General features: G+C 42.7%; 1 protein-coding gene across 1 annotated transcript; it reads right to left on the bottom strand.

Moving 5' to 3' along the window:
- Positions 1 to 615: 615 nt before the first annotated feature.
- On the bottom strand, positions 616 to 20,052 carry NCEH1 (neutral cholesterol ester hydrolase 1). The gene is made up of 5 exons (XM_030954820.1): positions 19,874 to 20,052; positions 10,913 to 11,141; positions 8,950 to 9,019; positions 6,830 to 7,001; positions 616 to 5,452 (listed from the first exon to the last, which is right to left on the bottom strand). The coding sequence occupies exons 1-5, from the start codon at positions 20,009 to 20,011 to the stop codon at positions 4,835 to 4,837; spliced, it is 1,227 nt and encodes a 408-aa protein (XP_030810680.1). The 5' UTR covers positions 20,012 to 20,052; the 3' UTR covers positions 616 to 4,834.
- Positions 20,053 to 23,348: the final 3,296 nt, after the last annotated feature.

A 23,348-nucleotide genomic window follows, 5' to 3' on the forward strand; every position in this document is an offset into this window, starting at 1 on the left:
GTCACAGCCACACTCAGCTGAGAGAGGAACTGCCTTGCATTGCAAGCCCTGTACAGTCAGATGTTTTATGACATCTGAGAAAACACTGCTGGAAAAAAAAATGTTTTATGTGGCCCTGACTGTTTTTAATGCATTCAATTTCATGCAAGCAGGAGTATGACTCTTGCGAGCTTAAAAAATAGGGTTGTAAGTCCTTTGAAGCATTTTTTCCCCACCACTTTTTTTTTTTTTTCCATCAGGATAAAGGCTTTGTATTCTGTGAAAGGCACAGGAGCCTGCTAGACAAAATGGAATACTCCCCACATTAGGATATTTCAAAAGGAATGCTGCAATGATCAATAAATGAGAGAACTGGGGCAGAAAATGGATTGCAGGTCAGAAAAAAAAAGAATGCGAAAGGAAGGCAAACAGGAATAAAACAGGAACCTGGACTTTTGCTGGTTAAACCAGATTTCAAACATACACATAACCTATAGACACATAAAAATGTGTCTATACATCAGAATGAAGAATGTGAGTTCTGCTGTTTGTCTTCAAGAAGAACAGCAGTAGAAGTGCAGGTTCGTCCATTCTTCAGCACCAACAGATGTGGTCACCATTAATCATTTGGCAGAAATGAAGTACAGGGAGGTGACCCTCACAGCCCACAGACACACAGAAGTCTCCTGCCTTGAAAACAATCAAAAATCAGACTGGAAATGCTCGGAAATACAAAACCAGTGGTCCCAGGAAAAATAAAATAAATCACAGGTATATTTCACTTTATTTATTTGTTCTTCATTTTGATAACACATCTCAAATTACACTTGGTAATGAGATCTTACAAATCTTTCCCCTGCTCTGGGACAAAAAGCAAAAACCAGTCATGCAAAAGGTATTGAATGCATTCACATCAAGTCTGTTGTATGTTGGGCTTTTGAACATCATAAATATGAGAACATTAAACCAACTGGTATTGGAATTTTTAAACAATATCATCGTTACAGATCATAGCAGCTTAAAAGGTTTAACTCAAGTTTACCTGCTTCCAATATTTTTATTTTAAAACTTTCTACTACAGTTTGGTAAGAGATTAAAAAATATAGAGGCCCAAATATTACAAAATAATGTTTTAAAGAGAAAGTATTTCTATTTAGTTTGTAAGTGTTAAAACTCACAATGGCCTTTCTGCTTTGACTGGGAAAGCAGTTCTGAAATTACTTAGATGAAGGTTATGAAATTCAACTTATTTGTGATTTTTATGCATCATGAAACCTCTTGAAAGAGGCCTGGGCTTACAGAAATGTTGAACACCCATCCTTTAAGAGGTCCTCAGCCAACGAGACAGAATCTCCATCTATTCTTGCAAATATTAGTCAAAATATGGGGGACTCACTAATATAGTTCTCAGGTCTATGAAAGCAGGATAAGAATGAGTATAGATTGTTATGCATGTTGATTTTGCCTTTTTTTTTTAAAGCTGTCTTCTGAATGCTTTGATAGCCATCAGGAACAAGATATTTTTTCAATAGTGTCTAATTGTAGAAGGGGAAGAAAAGCTACCTACAAAAGCCAAGATCATGATAAGAAAACAAATTTATTGAACATCTTCTCTGAAAAGACTCTACCATGCACAGGTGAAATACTGCTACAAACACTTGCTCTGATCCTACATCATGTCCTAAACTGCTTTGTGAAATAACCAAGGGATGAAGGTGCAAGATGAACCCAAGGAAACACCTGGGGATGCATGAAAACACAGTAACAAATCCAGGTGTTGTAATATGGATTAATCTTAATCTCTTGCTACCAAGCATCTGCTTTCTGTAACCCTGAGTCAGTTCCTAGAAGTTTGTAGCAACACAGCTGGAAACAACCCTAAACTTTCAATTTGGGACATGGGGACTGCGTGCAAAGGAGACCAGAGCACAGGAGGAGGAAAGCTGGGCTGGGACTAACTCAGTTCAAGGGTTACACTGAATTTAAAAAGACAGTGCTCTGTCTTTTTAGAGCTGGAACTCAGACCTCTTTTTTTGCATGTTGTAGGATCCCTCAGGTATCTCTGCAGCTCTCAGGTATTAAACCACGTGGCTGCAAGATCAAAGTAGTCCAGATGCTTTGACAGAAGTAGTTAACAGTGTGCATCACACCCACGTGGTGCTGAGATCTCGGCCATCGCACCAGGCTGCTGATGGCTTCGTAAACACGTTCACTCCAGTTATAAACTTACTTATTTCTTGTGCCAAGACTTCAATGTGCTTCAGTGCATGAAGGAAATTTACAACCCACTCCAGGAATATATATATACATATGTTTATATATTCCAGCTCTCCCTTTCAATTCAGTTAAAAAAAACAGCAGCAATTATATTTTAGATTCGGAACAGATACGTATAACTTAGCTATAAACAAATGCTGAGCTAAAGCTTTGCAAAAAGCTCTCAGGAAAACTAAATATTGTAAGACTTTTAGGAATATTAACCATCTTATTCCAGTACCACAGTTATACTATGATGTATAATCATAGTATATCTATATATTATACTAATGACAGTGAGTAGATATAAATTTTATCTTTTCTGACATGGGTTTACTCTTTAAGCAGGAAATTCAGGAAGAAGCCTGTTATAACTCAGTACAGTGACTTTTTTTTTTTTTTTTACTATTTTAGTCATAGTTTAAAGTCAGGTAAATGTTGCTGTCTCCATACAAAGGGAAAGGACTCTGGGGCAGGTTAGTAACTTGTCTTTTGAATGGATATAACTTTAGTTGCTGTCCGTTCAAAGCATACAATCTATGAAGTTGTATTTATGGGGAAAAGGAGGAAAGGGTTAAAATCCTGATAAAAAGTTTTAGTTCCTCTGCAGTGTTAATTGGGTTTCTTGATCAAAATTTATTCTGATTCAGATTGTTACTTGGTTGCTGTAATTCCACCAAGTCTTTGTAAATGCTAAATGGAAGAAGAATCTGGGCCACAGCTGAAAAAGCTCTGCCTTGTGATCTCCGTGTGAACTATGCTGGGAATGAGTTTTGGCCTGCATGACTGAGCTGACATCCAGGCCTTGTCTCGTTAATGGTTTTTCTTAATACACACAACCACGTTAACAACCTGGTGTTTCCAGGAAGCAGTGATTCAGCAAAGCCATTCTCCTATTTAATTTAAATCCCAGTGAAAGGGGACTGCTCTGTATATATTTTAAATGTCAGAAGGCAGTTTGATCTACCAGAACCTGATGGAGTTTTTTGAAGAACTTTTCAGAATCCTGCTGTAAGGAATACTTTAATGAAATAGCCTTTGTCATGATCTCCAAGGGCTAAGAAGCCTCACCTCAACCAGGACAGAGGGGAGCAAACTGCTCAGCAGGACCCAAGCCCAGCAGCATCCCTGATGTGGGACAGGCTGCTCTGAGCCAGCTCTTGGAGGAGGATGGAAAGTCAAAAGCCATAGGAGCTGCTGAGTGCCTGCAGTCACATTCCCATCCGTGTGCTACACCCACGCCTGAGAATTCAGCTTCACAGCTCTGTTGTGAGGTAGGAAATTACTGCCTCCCTTGCAGAAGTGGGGTATGAGGAGATGACCTTGTTCTCCTGGGGACCCACAGGAAGTCTGTGGTAAAGCTGAGGATGAATTTAATCTCCCACTCTCTCCTCTGTTCCTATGGGCTTTTGACACCACCTTCACTTCCGCAAGCTGTGAGCAGCCTGGACAATAGACAGTCACAAAGTGGTTTCTTTCCCCTGTCCTGCCTGTCTGAACTTCACAGACTGGCTCAAACTGCACATGTTTGCTGCCCAGTAGTGAGATCATCTTACCTAGAGCAGTCTACAAGACAGACAAAGCTCAGCTGCAAAGCTCAGAATTAAATCTTCTGTATAGACTGGAGCCCACTTGTATTCGCTTGCTTTCCTCCTTTCACGAAGCAGGAAATAAAAACTATAAACACAAAAGAAAAGTCAATGAACAAAAATTTCTACTATTAATTACAAACATTAGTGCAAACCACACAGCAGACTATTTGTAGTAAGGTCAGTATTTTCTGTAAGTAGGTCATACAACTGAGGCTTTAAACACAGGTGAAGTCACATTCTTTAGCCAAATAAGTAGTCAGCTTTGAAGGTCACTCACACAGGAAACCTGGATTCTGCTGCTACACATAATATTTTATCTTACCTATTTGTGTGTATGCTATCATACTTTGTATTGAAAATATATTTAGTCCTGTACCTTTTAAAATATATTTATTAAAAGGTAGTAAAAACCAAATTCCAAAGCTGAATTACAGGTTTGGCTAAGACTCATCTAGCATCATTTTAACTGCCTAGAAGAGCTTTTTCAAAAAATATTTTTAAAAATTTAAATGAGCTGTTTGTCTATGGCAAAAAGCCAACACCTAAATCCGTGCTTGTCATTCAAATTCATGGCCCTGCTGCCCAAGGCTCTCACTGTGACATCAGATGCTTAACACTGCTGTAAACTAGCTCACGTTTTTTACATATTCAGAAGTAGATGTAGATCTTAGGATTTATCTCACAGCACTTCAAAGCCAGGGCCTTTGTACCTAATTAAGAGTCAAAGCTTGAAAGTTGCAGCCAAGCAAAAATCCTGCAGGAATCCTGATCTCCCTGCTCAACATATGTTTATGTTTGGCAGTAGTCATCTGGGACAAAGTGGAAAAAAGACTGGTTTGGAAAAAAATACTTCTCAAAATTCCTTACTGGGCAAGGCCAATGGAGCTAGAAAATGCTGCAGTTAGTGGTCTGCAGCCTAAGAGTGAAGTCAGAATTCAGAAAAAGTGCACTTTTTGATTGTTTGCTCTTCCTCCAGAATAGACATGGCAGCCACGGCAGCCCACCCTTCACAGGTTCTCATCCAGCCACTTGATGTAGCTGTTCCTGGTCTGCACGCCGGCCGAGAAATCCGTGGGCCACACGGTGAAGATCATGCAGCCGTGGAAGCAGTCGTGGAAGTGGTCGAGGGTGATGGGCACGCCGGCGCGCTCCAGGCGCGCTGCGTACATGGCGCCGTCGTCGCGCAGCACGTCGTTCTCGCAGGTCAGCACGTAGGTGCGCGGCTGCCGCGCCAGCGTGGCGTCGTCCGCCAGCAGCGGCACCGCCCGCACGTCCAGCAGCGCCGGCAGCTGCTCCACGATGGCCTCCGTGCCCGTGCTCTGCACCACGGGCTTGTAGTTCTTCTTGAAGGAGGGAGGCAGCAGGGAGGTCCAGTTGAGGCGCGCGCGGAAGGACAGGGCCTGGCCCACGTTGAGCGCGGTGTGGTTGTTGATGAGCAGCTCGTGAGCCAGGTCGTAGTTGCCGTTGATGTAATCGATCCAGTAGTTGATCATGACGTAGCGAGGGAGCACGGGCATGTTCATGTTCTGCTGGTAGGAGGGTGTGTTGAAGTCAAAGGCCTGGAGGACTGGGTAAATCAAGGCCTGCAGTTTCGGTCTGACAGGCAAATCCTCATCTTTGCTAAGCTGTGCGAAAAACACAGGATGGAGTTAAGGTTATGAAGAAGGTAAACATGTATCAATGTGGAACTTTAGGAAAGCAAAGATTTATTTGACAATTTTAGAGTGAACTCTGCTCTTATACAGGTAATGTGGTTGTTTTGTCTGAATTATTAGCAGCCTGATCTTTTTCTCCTCTTGTAAGGTGGCCATTCAGGCAGATCCAGCATCCCGTTCCCAAAAGAAACCAGTGACATCAGTTTATTAAAGGGAGTAAGAAAAAAAAATAAATGTGTAAAGTGGCATTTCTCTAACACAGTGCCCAGCTGAACAGCAGGATTTCCTGAATCAAAGGAGCTACTCTTGCTTTTAAGAGCTTTTAATGGATTTTTCTTCCATGAATTGATCTAATTGGGTTCTTTTCAGCCAATGTAGATTGCTGGCATCCACAATTTTTTCTAGCAAAGACTGACCTGGTGCAGAAGCACCTCCCTGTGTCTCACTTGACCTGCATTTGATTTAAGTCTACCAATTACAAATTTAGTGCCCCCTGACTGCCTTACTGGAATAGTCAGCAAACTCTTTGTTTCATCTCCTACACAAGATACCCAGTGCCCCATCATGTCCCATCTGGTTTAAAAAGAATTATGCATCAGGAAATCGAATTAGGAATGCTCTTTCCAAAATGTGGTGCTATCATGTTTATCAGTCCTCAATATTGAAGTTTTTATTGTAATTGTCTCTTATTAATTTTTCCACCCTAATTCAATATTGCAAGGTTGTCATGATAATTAGTTGTCTGGACATGGTATCTGCTTTCTTATCACTAATGGTTATGGAAATAAGATAATAATAATAATATTTCATTCAACCGTGAAAAATATTACTTGCCTCGGGTCTCCTTTAAACTCTTTACTAGATCAAATTCAGATTACATTTAAACTGCAGATACACAAAAGAAATTTCCTTAAAATTGCAAAATGCTACAATTTAACAGAAGAATTAAGCTCCATTTACTGTATATTTTGTCCTTCATTTGTATTTGAAAGAAATAAAAGCATATTTCCAGAGACAATTATCTAAAAATAGGTAACAGTATTAAGAAATTATGCCTACTTGGAAAAACAAGGATTTCACCAACAAAATAGGTTAAAAAAAGTAATTTAGCTACTTGCTCCTAAACTCTGGTCCATAACAACTTGTGACTGTAACAACACATCACAACCTATGTGATTCATATAGTGACTGAGTCACTTTACAGAAGGAAAATTAACAGATTCTGGCTTTCTACCATTCTGTTTTCAGGCGTGGCACATCACCTTGTGATGGTGCAGCACAAGGACCCTGCCAGCCTCTCTGGGCTGGACTGCAGTAGTGCAATACAGAACACTCAGTGGATGTTACCTGCTGGCACACAGCAGCTGCCAAATTCCCTCCTGCACTGTCCCCAGAGATTGCAATTCGACTGGGGTCCACTGAATACTCAGCCAAGACATCAGGCTGCAGGAAATGCTTTGTTGCACGAAGAGCATCGTGGTACTGCTCGGGGAAGCACACCTCAGGCACCAGCCTGTATCTGCAACAGGAAAGGGATGAGAAACAATTCTTACCTCTGTCTTATTGTACTGGTGTTATTGTACCTCTCCTTTAGGATTTACAGGTGATATCAGATCACCCTTACTGGAAATAAGTATTTCATTAGGACAAATAGTACAGAAGAGGTAGGAGGTGTGTAATATGTATGTAAGACTCAATCTTATAATTAGTGTTCTAATTTGGAAAAATTAAAATGAACCTACTAAACATGAATAATACCAAGATAGTATAAAATTGTGCAGCACTTTCCAAGAATTTACAATGGAGGATTTCATAATGCATTATAAAAATCAATAGTTAAGACTCCCTTGCCAAGGGAGTCATTCCACCCTGCCTGGTTTTGATCCAAATTCCCACCTAACTAAGATGAGGGCGAGTAAATCATACACGCCCAACATGCTCCTGTTTGGCTGAGCCAAACACCTAAGCACTTCTGCTTCCCAAATTTTCACTGATGTCAGGAGAGAATTAACCTTGCTATCCCTCTGTGCCATGAAATGAACAATAGCCAAGAAATTAAGCAATGCCAATTTTCTCCAGTGCAACAGATGCAATAATTCCTTTCCTGTATCAAGGAGAGGAGCAGAAATACAGCCATCGGGCAGGTGGGGGATGGAGGCACAGAGAGCAAACAGCTACCAGGAAGAGCCAGCAGCTGAATCCCACACATGACTCTTCCTCAGTTTCTAAATAACAGTGCAGGAGAAATCTGTTTGTATTTACTGAATAATTTGACATCCAACAGTTGTTACTGGGCTTTATGGTACAAAGCAAAGTTTTCAGCTTTTCAAACTACAGATTTTACACTTTTTTTCAAACTTACAGATTTTACTCAGTAGAGCCTAGCCAACCAAAATTCAGTTCTCTGACTCAAAATATCTTTAGATTGTAAGCTAAAGAAGTTTCATATGCAGAGTAAATTTTAAACTTAAGATTCCAACTTTCAAACTCCAGTTGTGACCTGCTGTCAAAAAGCAATCTATATCTTGTATACACAGGAATCTGAGGGTGTCCTTTGGGAGCTCCTTGCAAAACAGCAAATTGTGCATAGATTGTGAAAGTGAGATGTGCAATTAGACCAACAAGGAATCCAATTAGACTTGGCTAATTGAATACATACCCCTTGATTGAAGGATGTAATGATTAAGGAGAAGAGGTAATAGTGACTCAGAGCAATAGACAGAATGACACCAGCATAAATCAGAAAAGGAATAATAAGGAACTTTTCAATATTGTGATTGCTGCTTGTCTGGAATAACCAACAGCTGCTTTTGTAGTTTTCCTTGTTTCTAATAATAAGAAACCAAAACAGTAAGAAAAAATAAACCCACCCCCCCAGTCCTTTAAAGTACGCCATAATAAGCATTAAATGAGTAACATCAACTCCATATAATTAAGTTGCAATTAGATCCCAAAGCTTGGTATGTAATGAACAGCAGGTGGGAAACTTGAGTCATTTTATCAAGTTGGGTTTAAAAAAGAAAATATTGAAGTTGACAATAAAGATGGGAACAGTACCAATCAAGCTGGAGTTGTCTAGGTAATGTATTTAGCTAATCAAGAGGTTTGTTTGCCTTGGAATTGTTTAACATGTTAAAAAAGCAGCCCTGCTCTGTTGTCTGGCAGTCTTCTGCTCTTGAAGGAAGCACAAGGCTTAAAAGAGAGGACTGGAACAGTGGGAGATTGCAAGAGCAGCAGGAAACTGCCAGACCTCACAGTGTATTCTAAAATAATTAGAAAACCAAATGAATTTCTGATACCACTCCAATTTGTTTTAATTTTAAAAGGATAAAGGTATCAGGCTAGTCTAGAAAATTACTGTCCAAGTTACAGCTTTATAGAGAAGCCACTATGGAAAGAGAAGCTAAAAGAACTATGTTAGAGATTTCTAATACCTTAAAACCACTTGATCAGTTTAGATTACTCACTCAACAGAGACAACAACAGCATTCAGAGATTCAGCCATGATTCTGCAGAGATTGTTGTAAAGGCTTGTTCCTGGAAGAGAAGGACATGGTGTTAGGGACAGTGAGTCAATAGTCACAAAGCTGTCATTAAGCTTTCTCAGAAAACATACAGCTATCACACAGATAGAATCCATCAGATTTTATTACCAAAGAAAATGATAAATGAGATCAGCCCACAACTGCTCAAGTGCCAAATCCATGCTCCTTACAGCAGAAGGAAGGTAATTCATCACAATTTCAGAATCCTGCAGTCTAATGCCTTTCCTCATCTGTTTGTTGGTGACTTCATTTCACCCACCTATCACAATTTTCTCAGTTGGCCAAAATCTAAGGCACACAGTGGTCTGGGGGCATTTACATCCAGAGGGGGTTACTGCTGTATGAGTCACTGCCTGTGGTTCATTTTATTACAGCATGCATTGCTTTAATTCAAATGAGTTGCCCTATTAATGTCAGCTGAGCTACTCATTTAAGGGAGGATTAATCACAGCTATCCTATTTATCAGAGGACTGATTATCTTTAATTTTGTTCCTTTCCAGTTACTTAATTGTTGGTTCCCAGTACTATAAAATATATTAGGACATGAAACGTTTTCTAAAGTATCCAATCTGAGAAATTAAAATTTAGGTGTAGCAATTGTGTCATTAACTTCTGCACCTTGGACTCAGGGATACATCTGACAAAGCCAAGCTATAATCATCCTGACAAAGTGCAGCAATTTAATATAAACTTTTGCACAACAAGAGTCATATGCAAACTATTACAGAACAAATGATGCAGGCAGGAGGTTAACAAATATCCTTCAGGCAGGTCTAAGAAAATCCATCTCAAAGCAGAATTCCTCTGTAGGAAGAGGAGTAAAATGTTTAACTGCTACAGGACAAAGAGACCGGAATTTCCAAAGGCACGTGAAGGCCACATTTTAAAGTTATTTAGGAACCTAAAATCTCACTCAAATCATGGTCTAAATGACTTGTACATCCAGAGTCCAAATGCAATCAGTACAGTCTGTGTTTTGTATCATTTTGTAAAAATCCACTGAGGTTCTTTGTCTGTAGAGGAAGCTGCAGAATCAGGGCTTTATGGACTACAGGATGTCATGGGAACAATGGGGAAGGAAAAGGGAGAAGACTCTTCTCAGATCTGGATCCCAGAGCAGCCACAGGAGCCACAAGCCCTTTGTCTTCCAAGGCTGTTTTCCTCCTGTACAGCAAGGAAGCAATCAGTGGTTACCTTATCACTGCCTATAGCTGTACCTCACTTCCCCTGATCATGTTTGTGGTTTCCAAGTAAATGGAGTAAACAGCATTACATTTCAAGGCAATTATGCTAGTGGTGGTTGTAGTCCCTAAGTAACAACCCAAAGAGGAACCAACCTCTACCTGTTTCCCTCAGACTCCTCCTGCCTGCGCTCAGCAGCGTGTATTCCCAGGTAGGTGTTATTTAAGAACCAAACATTAGCAAGGCTGTTGCATGCAGTGTAGATCAGCTCAGTTTCCTGCTAATTATTCTCTGAAAATGGGGCAAACCCACGTAATTTCCTTATATGCAGCCACTGGAACCTGATCACCAAGAACTGATTTTTGCACATTACCACAGAAAGTGAGGGACTGGCCTAAGCAGCCCACCCTGGCATCACAGAAATTTAATCAATAAGCTATTTTTCCCCTCTTAGACGTAATAAAATTAACCTTTTACTCCTTTAAGAGCTCACATGCAAGTAAGATATGCACTTCTGCTGTGTGTTCATAATATTTTTCTCCCTCTCTCCTTAGACTTGATCCACCGAAGTTGAGACAGTCACTACTGAATTCAGGTACATCTTAGCAAAACTGCCATTCCTGGCAGGAAAAAGAGCTTGTGGCTTCTCCTGCTAGGAGAAAAGCAGACTGAAACGCTATTTAATTACTGTCAGACACCTACTTGCACTTGCCAAGGCCCAGCCCCCTCCGTGGATGTAAACAACGCTGCGCTTGAGGCTTTCATCTCCCTTGGCAGGAGGTTCAAACACTCTCACTTCCACGCCATCAAAAACTGCATCCGTGATTTTAATGTCTTCAGAGGAGACAGACTTCAGCTTGTCAAAGGTGCAAATCAAATAATTCAGAACTATCAAGTGATGGCTGAGTCTCAGGTAGTGAATCAGGTGACACTAGTGGGGGGAAAAGAAGAAAGGAAATTTCTGTTACTTCAGAGCATATAATATTCTACCACATTGACGTGTAATACAATTGCATTCAAAGGGCAGGTCCTACATGATTCTTAACAATATTCACTGGAAAATGAAATTTTATCAAGAACCCCTAATGTTTTTAAAGCTGTATTAAACCAAAAAGCTGCCCATAGAAGATTTTCTGTGGAAAAATAAAATTAAACTATAAGCACTTCGTGGATCACAGCCATGAACAAACACTCAGATCCTATGAAAGACACCTTGGAAGGGAACAACCCTTATGTTCCACTAGGGGACCTATGGAGCTCCTCAGACTGGTGCCACCAGAGGGCAATACTACACAGGCGATGTTTTTTTGGTGGAAAAGTATCAAAAACGCAGATTATTTCTCTTGTTCCACTGCAAAGCATAAGTCTTTCTACTTCCAAATTAAGAAAAGTTCCCAAGGGCTGCAAAGAAATTTGGAAACAGGAATAGTCTTAAAGGAATGGTGTTTTTTGGCTTGTCCTGTGTTTACCTGCAGAACTGAGAAGGATCTGAAACACTAGTCAAGAACAGCAGTAGGTTAATAACACCTTTTTCCAACCCCAGAGACTCAAGTGTGTTACTTTTTTATGTGATAAAAACACTATGAAATTGAAGAATGATCTGATCCTTCTGTCTCCTTATAGTAGAAGGAGACAGATTTTATCCCCTTTAGCTATCCAGGACTTTTATTTTCATGTTTATTTTTAAAATTTTACTCTGACTCAATTAGAAACCTGTTTCTCTCAGCAAACACTACTGGGATTCAAGGCACTCCTCCACTTTGAAATGGTCATGACCTGTTCCCCACACATGACCTGCTCACTATTTGTAGTGCATACCTGTTCCCATGCCCTGGATGGTGCACAGGGGTGGCCAAAGGGCAGCCAAAGGACCACAGGGACTACAGTGTCCAGAGTGACCATTTAAAAGGAAAAGTAGTGGAGGTCTTTCCCCTTTGAGCTCAGAAACTGGATAACCAGCAAGGCCTTTTGTACAACTTTCTCAGGCAAGGCAATGGAGTTGGGAGGTAAAATTAACACATATATTTAACATATGCCTGTAGGAACACTACCACCAGCAAAACTGTCAGCTGGGACCTTTTGTTTTACGTCCAGGTACCAAATACTTGGAACAAGAAGAGGTGTCCCGTTGTATAGGGCTTTTCTACACAGGCCCACTTGGCAGTGTGAATTCTGCCAGTCCCACCAGTGCAGTGTAACCTGCTACAAAGAATTCAAGATGCTGACACAGAGTGAGCAGGGTCACCCAGCTACTGGTCGAACCACATTCACCTGCTGAAGAACAGATAGTTGCCAGTTCAATCTGTACAAAATCTGCACACACCCCCCTCCAGAATAAAAGGAAGCTTTGAAGCACTCAGGATCCTCTCTTCCAAAGAAGATCTTACAGCCACAATCTCTTACAAGTAATTTTTTTCTCTGTCCTAATTAGTTTGAATGTTAAAAAAATTGAAGTATTTGCTTTCATCCAGGTTCTGTACAGGAAAGGCCCTGCACAGCTCTCACTGCAGGCTGCTGTAGAAAAAAAAAATGTTTGGTACTTAAAAACCCCTCCAAAATTTACACCAAATACAATGGGCTGTTATGTGACCTGGGAAAGGAATCCATTCCCAAAACAAGAATTTTTAAAAAATTACATTTTTTTCTTGCTTTAACTTGTGCTAACATCACCCTGCTGAGATGGTTTGGTAGGAATCCAAATTTCAAACTGTTTGCTGCTTTTTGGATGGGACATCATTTCTTCATACTGCAAGTCTTTTCTCTGGAAGAAGAAACACAAAATATCCACCTGGCAGCAAGAAATGCTGAATTCTCAAGGCTATTTGCGTCTCCGAGTTTCAGCCCATGTTTTTCTCCCACCATTACTTAAAATTCCCACAGGAAACCCCAGGACTAGTTTGAAATCTGAAGAGCAATACATCTATTAATAATCTGGCACACAACTTGTTTGGCTGCCACTGATGTAACCACATGAAGATCTGATCCTCTCTGTGCCCTGTGGAAGTTCTCAGGGGAGGTAACCACTGTGAAGCAGTCTTAGAAATACTGCTCAAGAAAAGAATGTTTTTGTAGATTTTATTTATCCTGACTGTGCTGCAATAGACATCTCATTTTTGTTTTCTCCCACTTCAGTTTGCATTCTCTGTAGACAAGATTACCACATGTTCCCTGGAGTCAGGAATGTTTTGTTTTCAAGGCTAGTTAGGGGTTTTTACAAAGAAGTGTGTTGCCCTGTTCTTCAAACTACAGAGCACCCTGGCCATCTGCAACCCACCATGCCCTTTCATGCCTATTGCTCCTAAAATAGACCACACTTTCCAAGAATCCAGAAACCTGGAAGAGATGCTTTCCACATCAGCACACAAAGGCAACAGTCCTAATTATTTATCGGGCATGGGCAGTTTTTCTGCCAAGCATTTATCAGATGGATTCTTTGTTAGTCTATCTGCCTAATCAGCCTATTGGCTTGTTATTTACAAGGCATCAGGATTGCACTTTTTGCTGGCAAAGAGCCAGTCTTGTACGAAGTTCTCACAAATAAATTTCTTCTTATCGTCTCTCTAAATATTAAAAAAATACTTATCACATCTTAGCAGTCTGTAGTAATACTTCTGGCAGAAGATGTGGATGGCCAACTCTCCTCTAGGAGTACCTTGCTACCCAAAGGATAGTCCTGCCCATCCTGATGCCTGTTATTCCCTGGCACCTTTCTTGTGGTGCCTCCAGAAGCCTCAGAGCACGATCTTGCTGCACCAGTTAAATACAAACCCAGCAGAGCCAGAGGAACACTAAACTTCAGTCATGTCACCTTACTGATAGCCCAAGGCAGGAGAGAGGAGCAGGAGAAAGGATGCCAGCCCTTTTGGCAGCAGCTGGATCACCTTGAATCTGGGCTAAACTGGAACAGCTCGTCTCATGTGAGCAATAATGGGTTTGATCCTTGCTGGTAGCTGTGGTTTTTACCACCCTCCCAGTTACAACCTGCACGGCTGCTGCAGCTTACCAAATGTAACACTTCAAAATATTTGGGGATTATGTGTATGTGTGGATGTGGAGAGAAAAAGAGAGAGGAGAGGAGAGGAGAGGAGAGGAGAGGAGAGGAGAGGAGAGGAGAGGAGAGGAGAGGAGAGGAGAGGAGAGGAGAGGAGAGGAGAGGAGAGGAGAGGAGAGGAGAGGAGAGGAGAGGAGAGGAGAGGAGAGGAGAGGAGAGGAGAGGAGAGGAGAGGAGAGGAGAGGAGAGGAGAGGAGAGGAGAGGAGAGGAGAGGAGAGGAGAGGAGAGGAGAGGAGAGGAGAGGAGAGGAGAGGAGAGGAGAGGAGAGGAGAGGAGAGGAGAGGAGAGGAGAGGAGAGGAGAGGAGAGGAGAGGAGAGGAGAGGAGAGGAGAGGAGAGAAATGTTCTCTGGTTAAAAGGGAAAGCAGACAGTGCTGCAATACTAAAAGCTAGTGGAAAGGAAGAGAAAGCATAAGGAAAAGGGGGAAGTAAAGAGACTACAGGAAAGAAAGAGGAGACAGTATAAAAATAAAAAGTCTGTGGGCAACTGGCCCAGAGCTGCCATGCCAGCTACAGGCATAGTACATTGCTCGCTCTGGGTCACAGCTGCAGGTTTTTCCACTACAGCAAAATCTCCTTTTATCCTGCTAGGACATTCCCATGACTGAGATTTTAAGGTTCTTCATAAGAACTATGAAGGCACTCCCAAGGGACTGAACTGTTCAAGACTGACACTTTCCTTCTGGTAAACTCTTTGATATGGGGTGCCAGGTACTGAAAGATTTAATTGATGTAGGAGAAATTTTTCGGTAAACCAAGAAAGGAGTCAGGGCAGAATGAACAAAGTGCTGCACCAGTGGGGCACCATTACTTCACCTTTAACCACCAATATCTGTCCCTAAATTATATGGATTCTTCTACTGGCTCCTCAGCTCACAATTTAATGAAGAAACTCATACCCCCCAAGGACTTGAATTCCATTCTCACCATGTGTTCTCTATTGCAAAAAAGTAACCCAAAAGTTTTTGTTGCAAATGTCCAGTTACCTCTAACTCCACTCAGCACATTGGGACTCTGTCCTCAGATGACTTCCTGGGCTAACCCTGGCTCTGCCCTTTAGCACGAATGATTGCGACAGGCCAGGAGGCGCTTGCAGCGCACAAAGGCACCGCCCTCCAGAGGCATCAGCTGCTGCCTCCAGCGCCCTCCCAGCGGGCACAGCCAAGGTCCTGCACCGACTTCTCAGGCTTTGGGGGCATCAGGAGCTGGGCAAACAGCTAAGGCTCTTTTCACATCCAGCACTACTTGGGAGCCAGCCAAATCTCACTCATGACTCAACTGAGTAATGATGCTGGAACTGCAAGGCTGAACTGTCTAAAACTCAACTTCTTACCTTAAAAGACACAGACACTATAGCCAGTTCTGGCATTGCTTTGAAAAGGACACTTCTATAAACGTTACAGGCCAAAATGCCAACGACAATGTCTGTAGTCAGTAACAGATTAGTGAAAAATAAACACAATCATTTCCACATTTAGCTGTGTGTAGAACAGATTGCTTTGTGTGCATCTTGGGTAATTTACCCTACTTAAGGATGATTTTACAAAAAGATTTCTCAATGCAAGTGTCTTGTTGCCCAGCAAAGAACATGTCTTTTTAATACTATTAGATAAGACAATTTTCAAAGACAAGTGCTTTTAGTTTTATTAATTTCCTTTAGAACTAAAAAGAAACCAGGAAGACTGTTTTTTCCATTTCTTAATTAGAAACAAAATCTAGTTATGTTTTAATGTGAGATTTTGCTCACATACCTATTCAACCATGATGATCTGCTTTTACAGCAACATAAGCTACCTGTTCCTGCAAGCAGGAGTTACAGTGGGGCTCAGTTTCTGCTCAGGTGCCAGTGCTGTGAGACCTACCTTCCATAACTAAAAACCTGTTTTACTGTTAATCAATTCTAAGACTGTTCTTGCATCCAGAACCATCAACAACTTACTGCACTGCCTACAACTATGACTTATATCTGTCCAGAAGTCACACACTCTGAAATATGTGGGTAGAGATAAATTGAAATGTTAGAAAGAAATACAACTCTTTTCTTTACTCCTGAATGTTGATATCCCATGGTTGATTTTATTCCAAAAGTGAGTGGAGAAGAAGCACAAAGGAAACACTTGGCTGATGAGAAGTTTTCTGCCCTGTACAGCTGCCTGCTTTCTTCCATATACATCTATCTGATGGCCCCTATGCCAACCCATTTATCCTTCCAAACCTTTGCTAACAGCTGTCCCAATTCCAAAAAATTCCTCTTTCCTTGCCATGCACCAGAATAGCAAGTGTCTTGACAGCGATGTTCAGAAGTAACTTATTTCAAAGGACTTGAATAATCATGTGCTGCTCTCTTTCCTCTTCTAAGGGAGAGTGGTTAGAGGAAGAAGTCAAAATGCCTGTTATCAATACTGCTGTTACAGCAGAATTATGAATTCTTGCTCTAGACACTTGTAAATAGACACCCACTGAAAAAATTACTATGGTTAAATCTATGGCTCAATCCTGTAATTAACTTTCTGTGGCTTCCCAAATTTCAGTGAAGCTGAGTTCTGATGTACCTGTATATATATGCATGTATACAAGTTTTTAATTTCTAACCTCAAATTGTTTTATATCAGTTTCATGTTAAAATGTTACCATGCCCATTTTGAGACAGGTGATGAGCAAATTACCCTTTCTTCAGTAAGCATTTTCACATCAATTCATTAATATCATTAAAGTCTCAGTTTCTCTGTTTTCGTCCAGAGCAGCACAGGGCATTAGAGAGGGCACAGGAACAAAGCTCTGGAAAGTCATCTCAGTTTTCAGCTCCTTCACTGGAATTTTTGTGACCTCAGATAAGCACTCCAGCTCTTTCTACCTCTGTTCCCCACAATTTAAGACTTAAACTGATACTTTAGTAGTATCAGTTCCCTTCTGTAGTATGTTTTGAAACCTGCTTAAAGAAACTGCCCTATAAACACGACACACGTTTTAAACCACCTGATTATACCTAAGTGTTGGATTCTCACACTGAGCCAGGACACTGACTCAGTCCCAAGCTTGTAAAGAAATTTATAGGTGCCTGGGACAAAACTCTACATGCAAATGTAAAAACCTTATCATTAGTACACTGGAAGCCAGTGACAGCCCTATTGTGTTTTATTCACAGTGATTATTAATGCACTGAGCAAATAAACACATTATCCCTAATGAGAGATGGTCACACTTAATCATCAGAGTATTGACAAATCCATTTCAAAATAAGCAAAAGACAATTAAATTATTTGAAGCACTTGAAGTTTGTGGGGAAAAATACCTTTCAGAGATTTTAAAATTAGAAAGGTATTTCTGTCAGCTATCAGACCTATAAAGCAAAGTAATAAACAGCAAGCTGAAATACATTCAGAAGTGGGTGAAAGTTCAGCAGTCCCACTGAGAGAAATGTTAAACCATTTGGCCTTGAAATAGCTGATAGAGAAATAAAGAGGAAGCTGACCTCTGGAAAAGGACATACACTTTATTTTATACATACACACACATATATATATATATATATATATATATATATATATATACAAAAAGCTGCCTAACAAAGTAAATACACAAGCTTAACTTTTACAATCCTACCTTTGGTTCACAAGAGTTCCTACCTAATGACAGTCATTTATTCCCAACTGTGCTGCCTCAGTGTTAGAAAGACTTCTGAACCCTTGGAAAGCACCTTCTCTTTCTCTCCAGAAACCAATGCCCCAAGGCTCACCTGCTGTGTGTCTGGGGCACCTCTAACAACTCACCTCCTTCATGCTTCTGGGTAAAACTCACTTGTCCCTTTGTTTTGCAAGTTATGCTACAGGAACTGTTACTTGCTTAGTAGTTTTTCTCACTATTGAAGCTTTTATTTCTAAGGCCAGAGATGTAAACAACTAAGAAATGCCCACTTTCCCCTAACAAAGTCTTCCCTGCCCCAGAGAGTGGGGCAGATGTGGGCACCTCAGTCCTGCCACCAGCCTGCTCCAGCTGGCACCCACCAGGCTTTGTCCTGCCAGCTCCTCCTGGGATTATGACCTCTAGAATATCTCAAAAAGAGATACTCCTCAGCCTCCAAGCTAGAGGCACCAGAATACATCTACAACCCAAGACACCACATAAACAAACTGAATGTATAGCTGAGGCAGCAGCAATATACATACATATAGCCACAGTCATACCATTTTCTAAAGTTAGGTCTCCTTGAGCCAGAGGTTCTGGCCTTGATTCAGGTGTTCCTGGACAAACCATGACTCTGTGTTTTGCAGGCAGCACACTGTGCAGGCACTATGGCCCTTCTGTCCCTACCTACCAAAGAATTTGGGCAAGGTGAACACCTGCAATTCAGTTGAGTTAAAACATGGAGCAAGTGAATGTCAAGCCATAGATTTTACTGCAGAATTTAAACTATTGCATAATTTTCCTCTCATACAGGAGGACATACAAGTGACCAGGTTTTATCTGTACAGCAAACAGGTTTTATCATTTCAACCCAGAGGCATGCCTTGATTCAGCTATACAATTGGACCATAAGATGTCCCAGGGAATCAGACGAGTGATCCATTTAGTCCCAGCCTCTGAGTCCAAAGGTGACAACCAGAGAAGCTATTTAGGCAGAATATACAAGTTTGGACACTGTATGGGGGTCACTGTCTTCATGCTTCCCACTACTCACCATTACTGCATTAAGAATATAGCGGGTACACTCCCACCTAGTCCATTTATGAGCCCTCTGTCCACTAACTCATTTAATCCCTTTTTGAAGGGATCATCCTCTGCTCAAAATACAAGCTTTTTCACGTTTCAAAACAATCCAGTAAACTGAAATTTAAATCAAAACAACTTTTAATTTTCACATACACTCTGCCTTATATCAGTCCTGTCTATGACTGATCGGTCCTTGTGAAAGACTGGATAATATTAGAAGAAAACAAACTTCAGAGATGAAGTCATTATCAGAAAATTTGCCATCTCTTTTCTGTTTCATGTCAGCATAAAAACGCTGGCAGAAAATAAGGGAGAAATCATTAAGTGACAACTGCTCTGTGACAAAAAGCAAGCATCCAGAGAGTTTTCTTTAGTAACAAGACTCCAAATCAAGACAGTCTTACATTTGAAAGAGCTTGTATGTCCTCTTTCCCTAAGGCACAGGGATCAGATTAAAATCCACTAATTCTTTTTTTCCCGACCGAGAGCCGGCAATTCGCACACCAGACCGAGCCGCAGGCGGTGAGGCTGTGCCGGGAGCCCCGGGCAGCGCCGGCAGCCGGCGGTTCCGAGCGGCGCTCGCCGGCCGGCCGGACGGACGGACAGAGGTGACACCCGGGGCTGTCCTGCGCGGCGCTGCCGCTGTCGCAGTTACAGAGGGACACAAGCCCGCTCCTCCTGCATGGGGGACCGGCCGCAGCTCCGGCCCGCAGCACACGCGATGTCACCGACCCGGGCACTCCCCAGCCACAAGGCAGCCCCGGGACCCCGGCCCGGGAGGGCTGTGCGGGGGCCGCTCGCTGCGCAGATGCCTCGGGCCGGCACCGCTACCGCGCTTCCGACCGCCTCCGGTACCGGCGCGGGGGCTGCCGCCCGCCTCCCCAGCGCCGGGGTCGCCTTACCGCCTGCTGCACCGCCCGGAAAGTGGCATCCAGCAGCATCAGCTTCCAGGGGTCGGACACGGCGCCGGGCAGCGGCAGGTACACATAGTAGGCGGACAGGGCGGCCAGCGCCGGCAGCAGCAGCCAGGCGGCCCGCATCGCCTCCTCCGCGCCGTGTGCGGCCGCCTCGCCGCGCTCCCCGCGGGGCGCGCACCGCCCCCGGGCCGGCCTCCCCCGGAGGAAGTCCCGGCGCTTCCTCCCGGGCCGCCGGCCGTGTGCCCGGCCCGAGCCGAGCCCAGAGCCCGCCCGGCACCGCCCCGCCCGCGCGCCCCGCGGAGCCGCCGCGCCCCGCGGCCGGGCGTGCTCGGGGACCGCTGCCCCGGAGCATCGCACCCGCCCGGGGCTGCCCGGGCCGGGCACGGGGCCGCGGGGGAAAGGGGCTGTGCGGACACACGAGGCGTGGGATGACGGAGCTCCTCCATCGCACTCTCGGCCAACAAAAGCATCCGCATCTTGGAAAGTACCTTAAGACTTTCCAGGTGCCAGGTGCTGCCTCCCCCGTGCGCACACCCCCATATCCACTGCCGCACCCGTACCCCGCTAGCACCCCATATCGACTGCTGACACCCCGTACTCACAGCTAACACCCCATACCCACTGCTGACACCCCGCACCCACTGCTGACACCCCGTACCCACAGCTAACACCCCATACCCACTGCTGACAGCCTGCACCCACTGCTGGCATCCCGTACCCACTGCTGGCACCCCATACCCACTGCTAGCACCTCATACCTGCTGCTGGCACCCCATACCCACTGCTGGCACCCCGTGCCTACACCTGACCCCTGTACCCACACCCAAATGCTTTGCCCACCTCAGGCTGAGTGGTTCTGTGGGGGCTGACCTGGCAGCAGCCAGCCCGACCCACAACCAAACCCCACCAGTTTCATGGAATTGCCGAATGGTTTGGGTTGCAAGGACCTTAAAGACCATCTCATTGCAAACTCCTGCCATGGACAGGGACACCTTCCACTTGACCAAGCTGCTCCAAGCCCTGTCAGAGCTGGCCTTGATTTTCATATTTAGGGTTGCAGCAGCAGCAGATGTGTGCAGTGGCAGCTCTTTGCCAGCAGAGAACAAGAATCTCAATGTTCAGGTAGGGTTGGCCCTTCTCCACTGAGCCCGGAGGCTGAGGAGGTGAGATGTAGGCTGCACCATGGATCAATTCAAATCAGTTTGACAGGATCTCAGATTCAAGGTGTTTCCAGAAACTCAGGGACAACCTTATTTTACCTGGAGAAACCATACTGTTTCCCATTTAGCACATCACAAAATGATTCCAGAAAGATTATTTGTTTAAGGTATGTTTGTTTTCTAATTTTGTTTTGTACTAGGAGTTTGTTGGGGTTTTCATTTTTTTACCATGGGTCAGTAACAAATTTTGGTTTAACACAGAAATATTTCTTGTGCCTAAGACAGGAAAAAAATTTGAATAGATTTTTTAAATCAGACTCTAAAGAGTTCAGCCTTTACAAAAGTCATTACTTAGTCACAGTCCTATCGTCAGCAAATTAAAATAATTATTTAAATAGACAGATTCATGTACATTATGAATCCAGTGCAAAAAAAAAAAAAAAGCATGAGCACTAAACTTAACACTGACTATAATTAAAAATGAATTCATAATACTAAAAAGTCACATAGAAATATAAATAGAGTCCTGGAAAGCACAACTTTCCTTTAAAAGTTGGCATGAAAACGTAATATAAGAAAAATATGTTTCTACAAGCTAAAAGGTCAGCTTTTAGTCAAGCTTTCCTGGAACTGACGTACCACCTTGCTTATTCTAAAGGTTGCAAAAGAATGTTTCTGGAATGAGCGAGAAAGTCAGGCCCTCAAGCATCTTTAACCTTTTCTAATAACAACAGCAGATGGATTTTTCTGTGGTTTTCACAGTCCATTTGGGTAGACTACGGAAGGGAAGAAACAAGCTTTGCCAAGAAAGCAGCACAGGTAAGTCCCCAAGGTCTCCAGATTGTTATACAAAGTTGTGCCTTTCTGTATTTTGTGCTCACACCTTCTCCTTCACCTTGTGCCCTGCTCCCCCGCCTCCCTTGCTTTGTGTACCCTTTTCCTTTGCTTTCCCTGCCCCTGCCCCTAAATCCCACACCCAGCATCCTGACTGTAATAATTGGTACCCATCTCTTCCAACAAAACTCACTGTTCCCAAACCTCCAGCAAAACTGAGCCCCACTCCTCTCTCAGCTACTTATCTCCACAACGAAGGGATAAAAAAGGTTGGATGGGATTTTTCTGAGGTTTCTCATGCTCCCACTGAACCCCCACACACATCTGGCGCTTGATCTCTCCCCTTCTTCATATTTTGGAAACTGCTGCTATGGCTAAACTGAATCAGGGCTCAGTTGACTGAAAAAAATATTCAGTTGATTTTCAGTTGATTGAAAAAAAACCAAAACCAAACCAACAACAAACCACTGTGGTTTGCGAAAGATCCCTTAGTTTAAAAAAATGTAAAAGAGATAAACGAAACCCCAGGATGCTTGCAAAACATCTCAGGGCCAGCAGTTTACCCATGTAAACTCACACCCTGAAGCCAAGGAAGAGGTGCTGGACCCCAAATTCCTGGGACAACACAGGGCACCAAGGTCTCCTTGGGGGTCCTGGGGTTCCATCAGCTTTCCCAGTGTGGCCTCCTTGTCCTTTGCCGCAGATATGAGATCCCTGCTCTCACCCAGGCAGAGTGTCAGGATTTATTTAATGACTTAATCTCCTGAAACTTTCTCCCTGTGGGTGTCACTGCTTGAAGAAGGTATTTAACTATAAAATAAATGTTATGCTCCTGGGTTACTGATGCCTACTTAACTGGAAGGAAGGGCAGGTTTCAGCTGCATGTTACATTTTACAGAACACAAAATAATGGGTGTTTCTATTTCAGAGCCTTTTATAAGAAAAGCACTTTGATGTTTAAATGTCAGACAGCTGAAGAATAGTTATTATTTTGTCATCAGTCCTGTATTAATCTTTAGTGAGGATAAGAGCACTTCTTTAAAAAAACCCCAACAACTTAGCCATGTTTTTTAAGTGATTAATACCTAAAATTTGTCTGCGTTCTGTTCCCGGGACTCCAGGTTCACCAGAATAACCAAACTGCTTCATCAGTTTGTAATTCTGGATTTTCAACTATATTGTAAAAATGGCTAATACAAGTCACTCTCAAATGCACAGGGACCCTCTATTTATGTACTGAATATTTGGGTATTGATTATATTATTTTTAAAACCTTTATCGGATAAGTGATGCATCTTATTACCTCTTAATGCCCTGTCCAAATAAATATGGTTCTCCTGTGTTTGCAACCACATTTTATACAGACTTTATTTATTTTTTTTAAGATCTTGATAGTAAATGAAAATTAATGTGCAAACACCAATATCTTTTCCAGAAACAAGTACTATTGACTCCTGTACTGCAGA

This window comes from Camarhynchus parvulus, chromosome 9, assembly GCF_901933205.1.
Source record: "Camarhynchus parvulus chromosome 9, STF_HiC, whole genome shotgun sequence".
Lineage (NCBI taxonomy): Eukaryota > Metazoa > Chordata > Aves > Passeriformes > Thraupidae > Camarhynchus > Camarhynchus parvulus.

Bases quoted from the DNA above. Each gene is read 5' to 3' on its own strand.
- NCEH1 (XM_030954820.1), bottom strand. From the start codon at position 20,011: ATGCGGGCCGCCTGGCTGCTGCTGCCGGCGCTGGCCGCCCTGTCCGCC. The intron at 11,142-19,873 runs GTAAGGCGACCC...TCCCCCCACTAG, and splicing joins TCCGGGCGGTGCAGCAGGCG to TGTCACCTGATTCACTACCT. The intron at 5,453-6,829 runs GTAACATCCACT...TTTTTCGCACAG, and splicing joins CAGCTGCTGTGTGCCAGCAG to CTTAGCAAAGATGAGGATTT.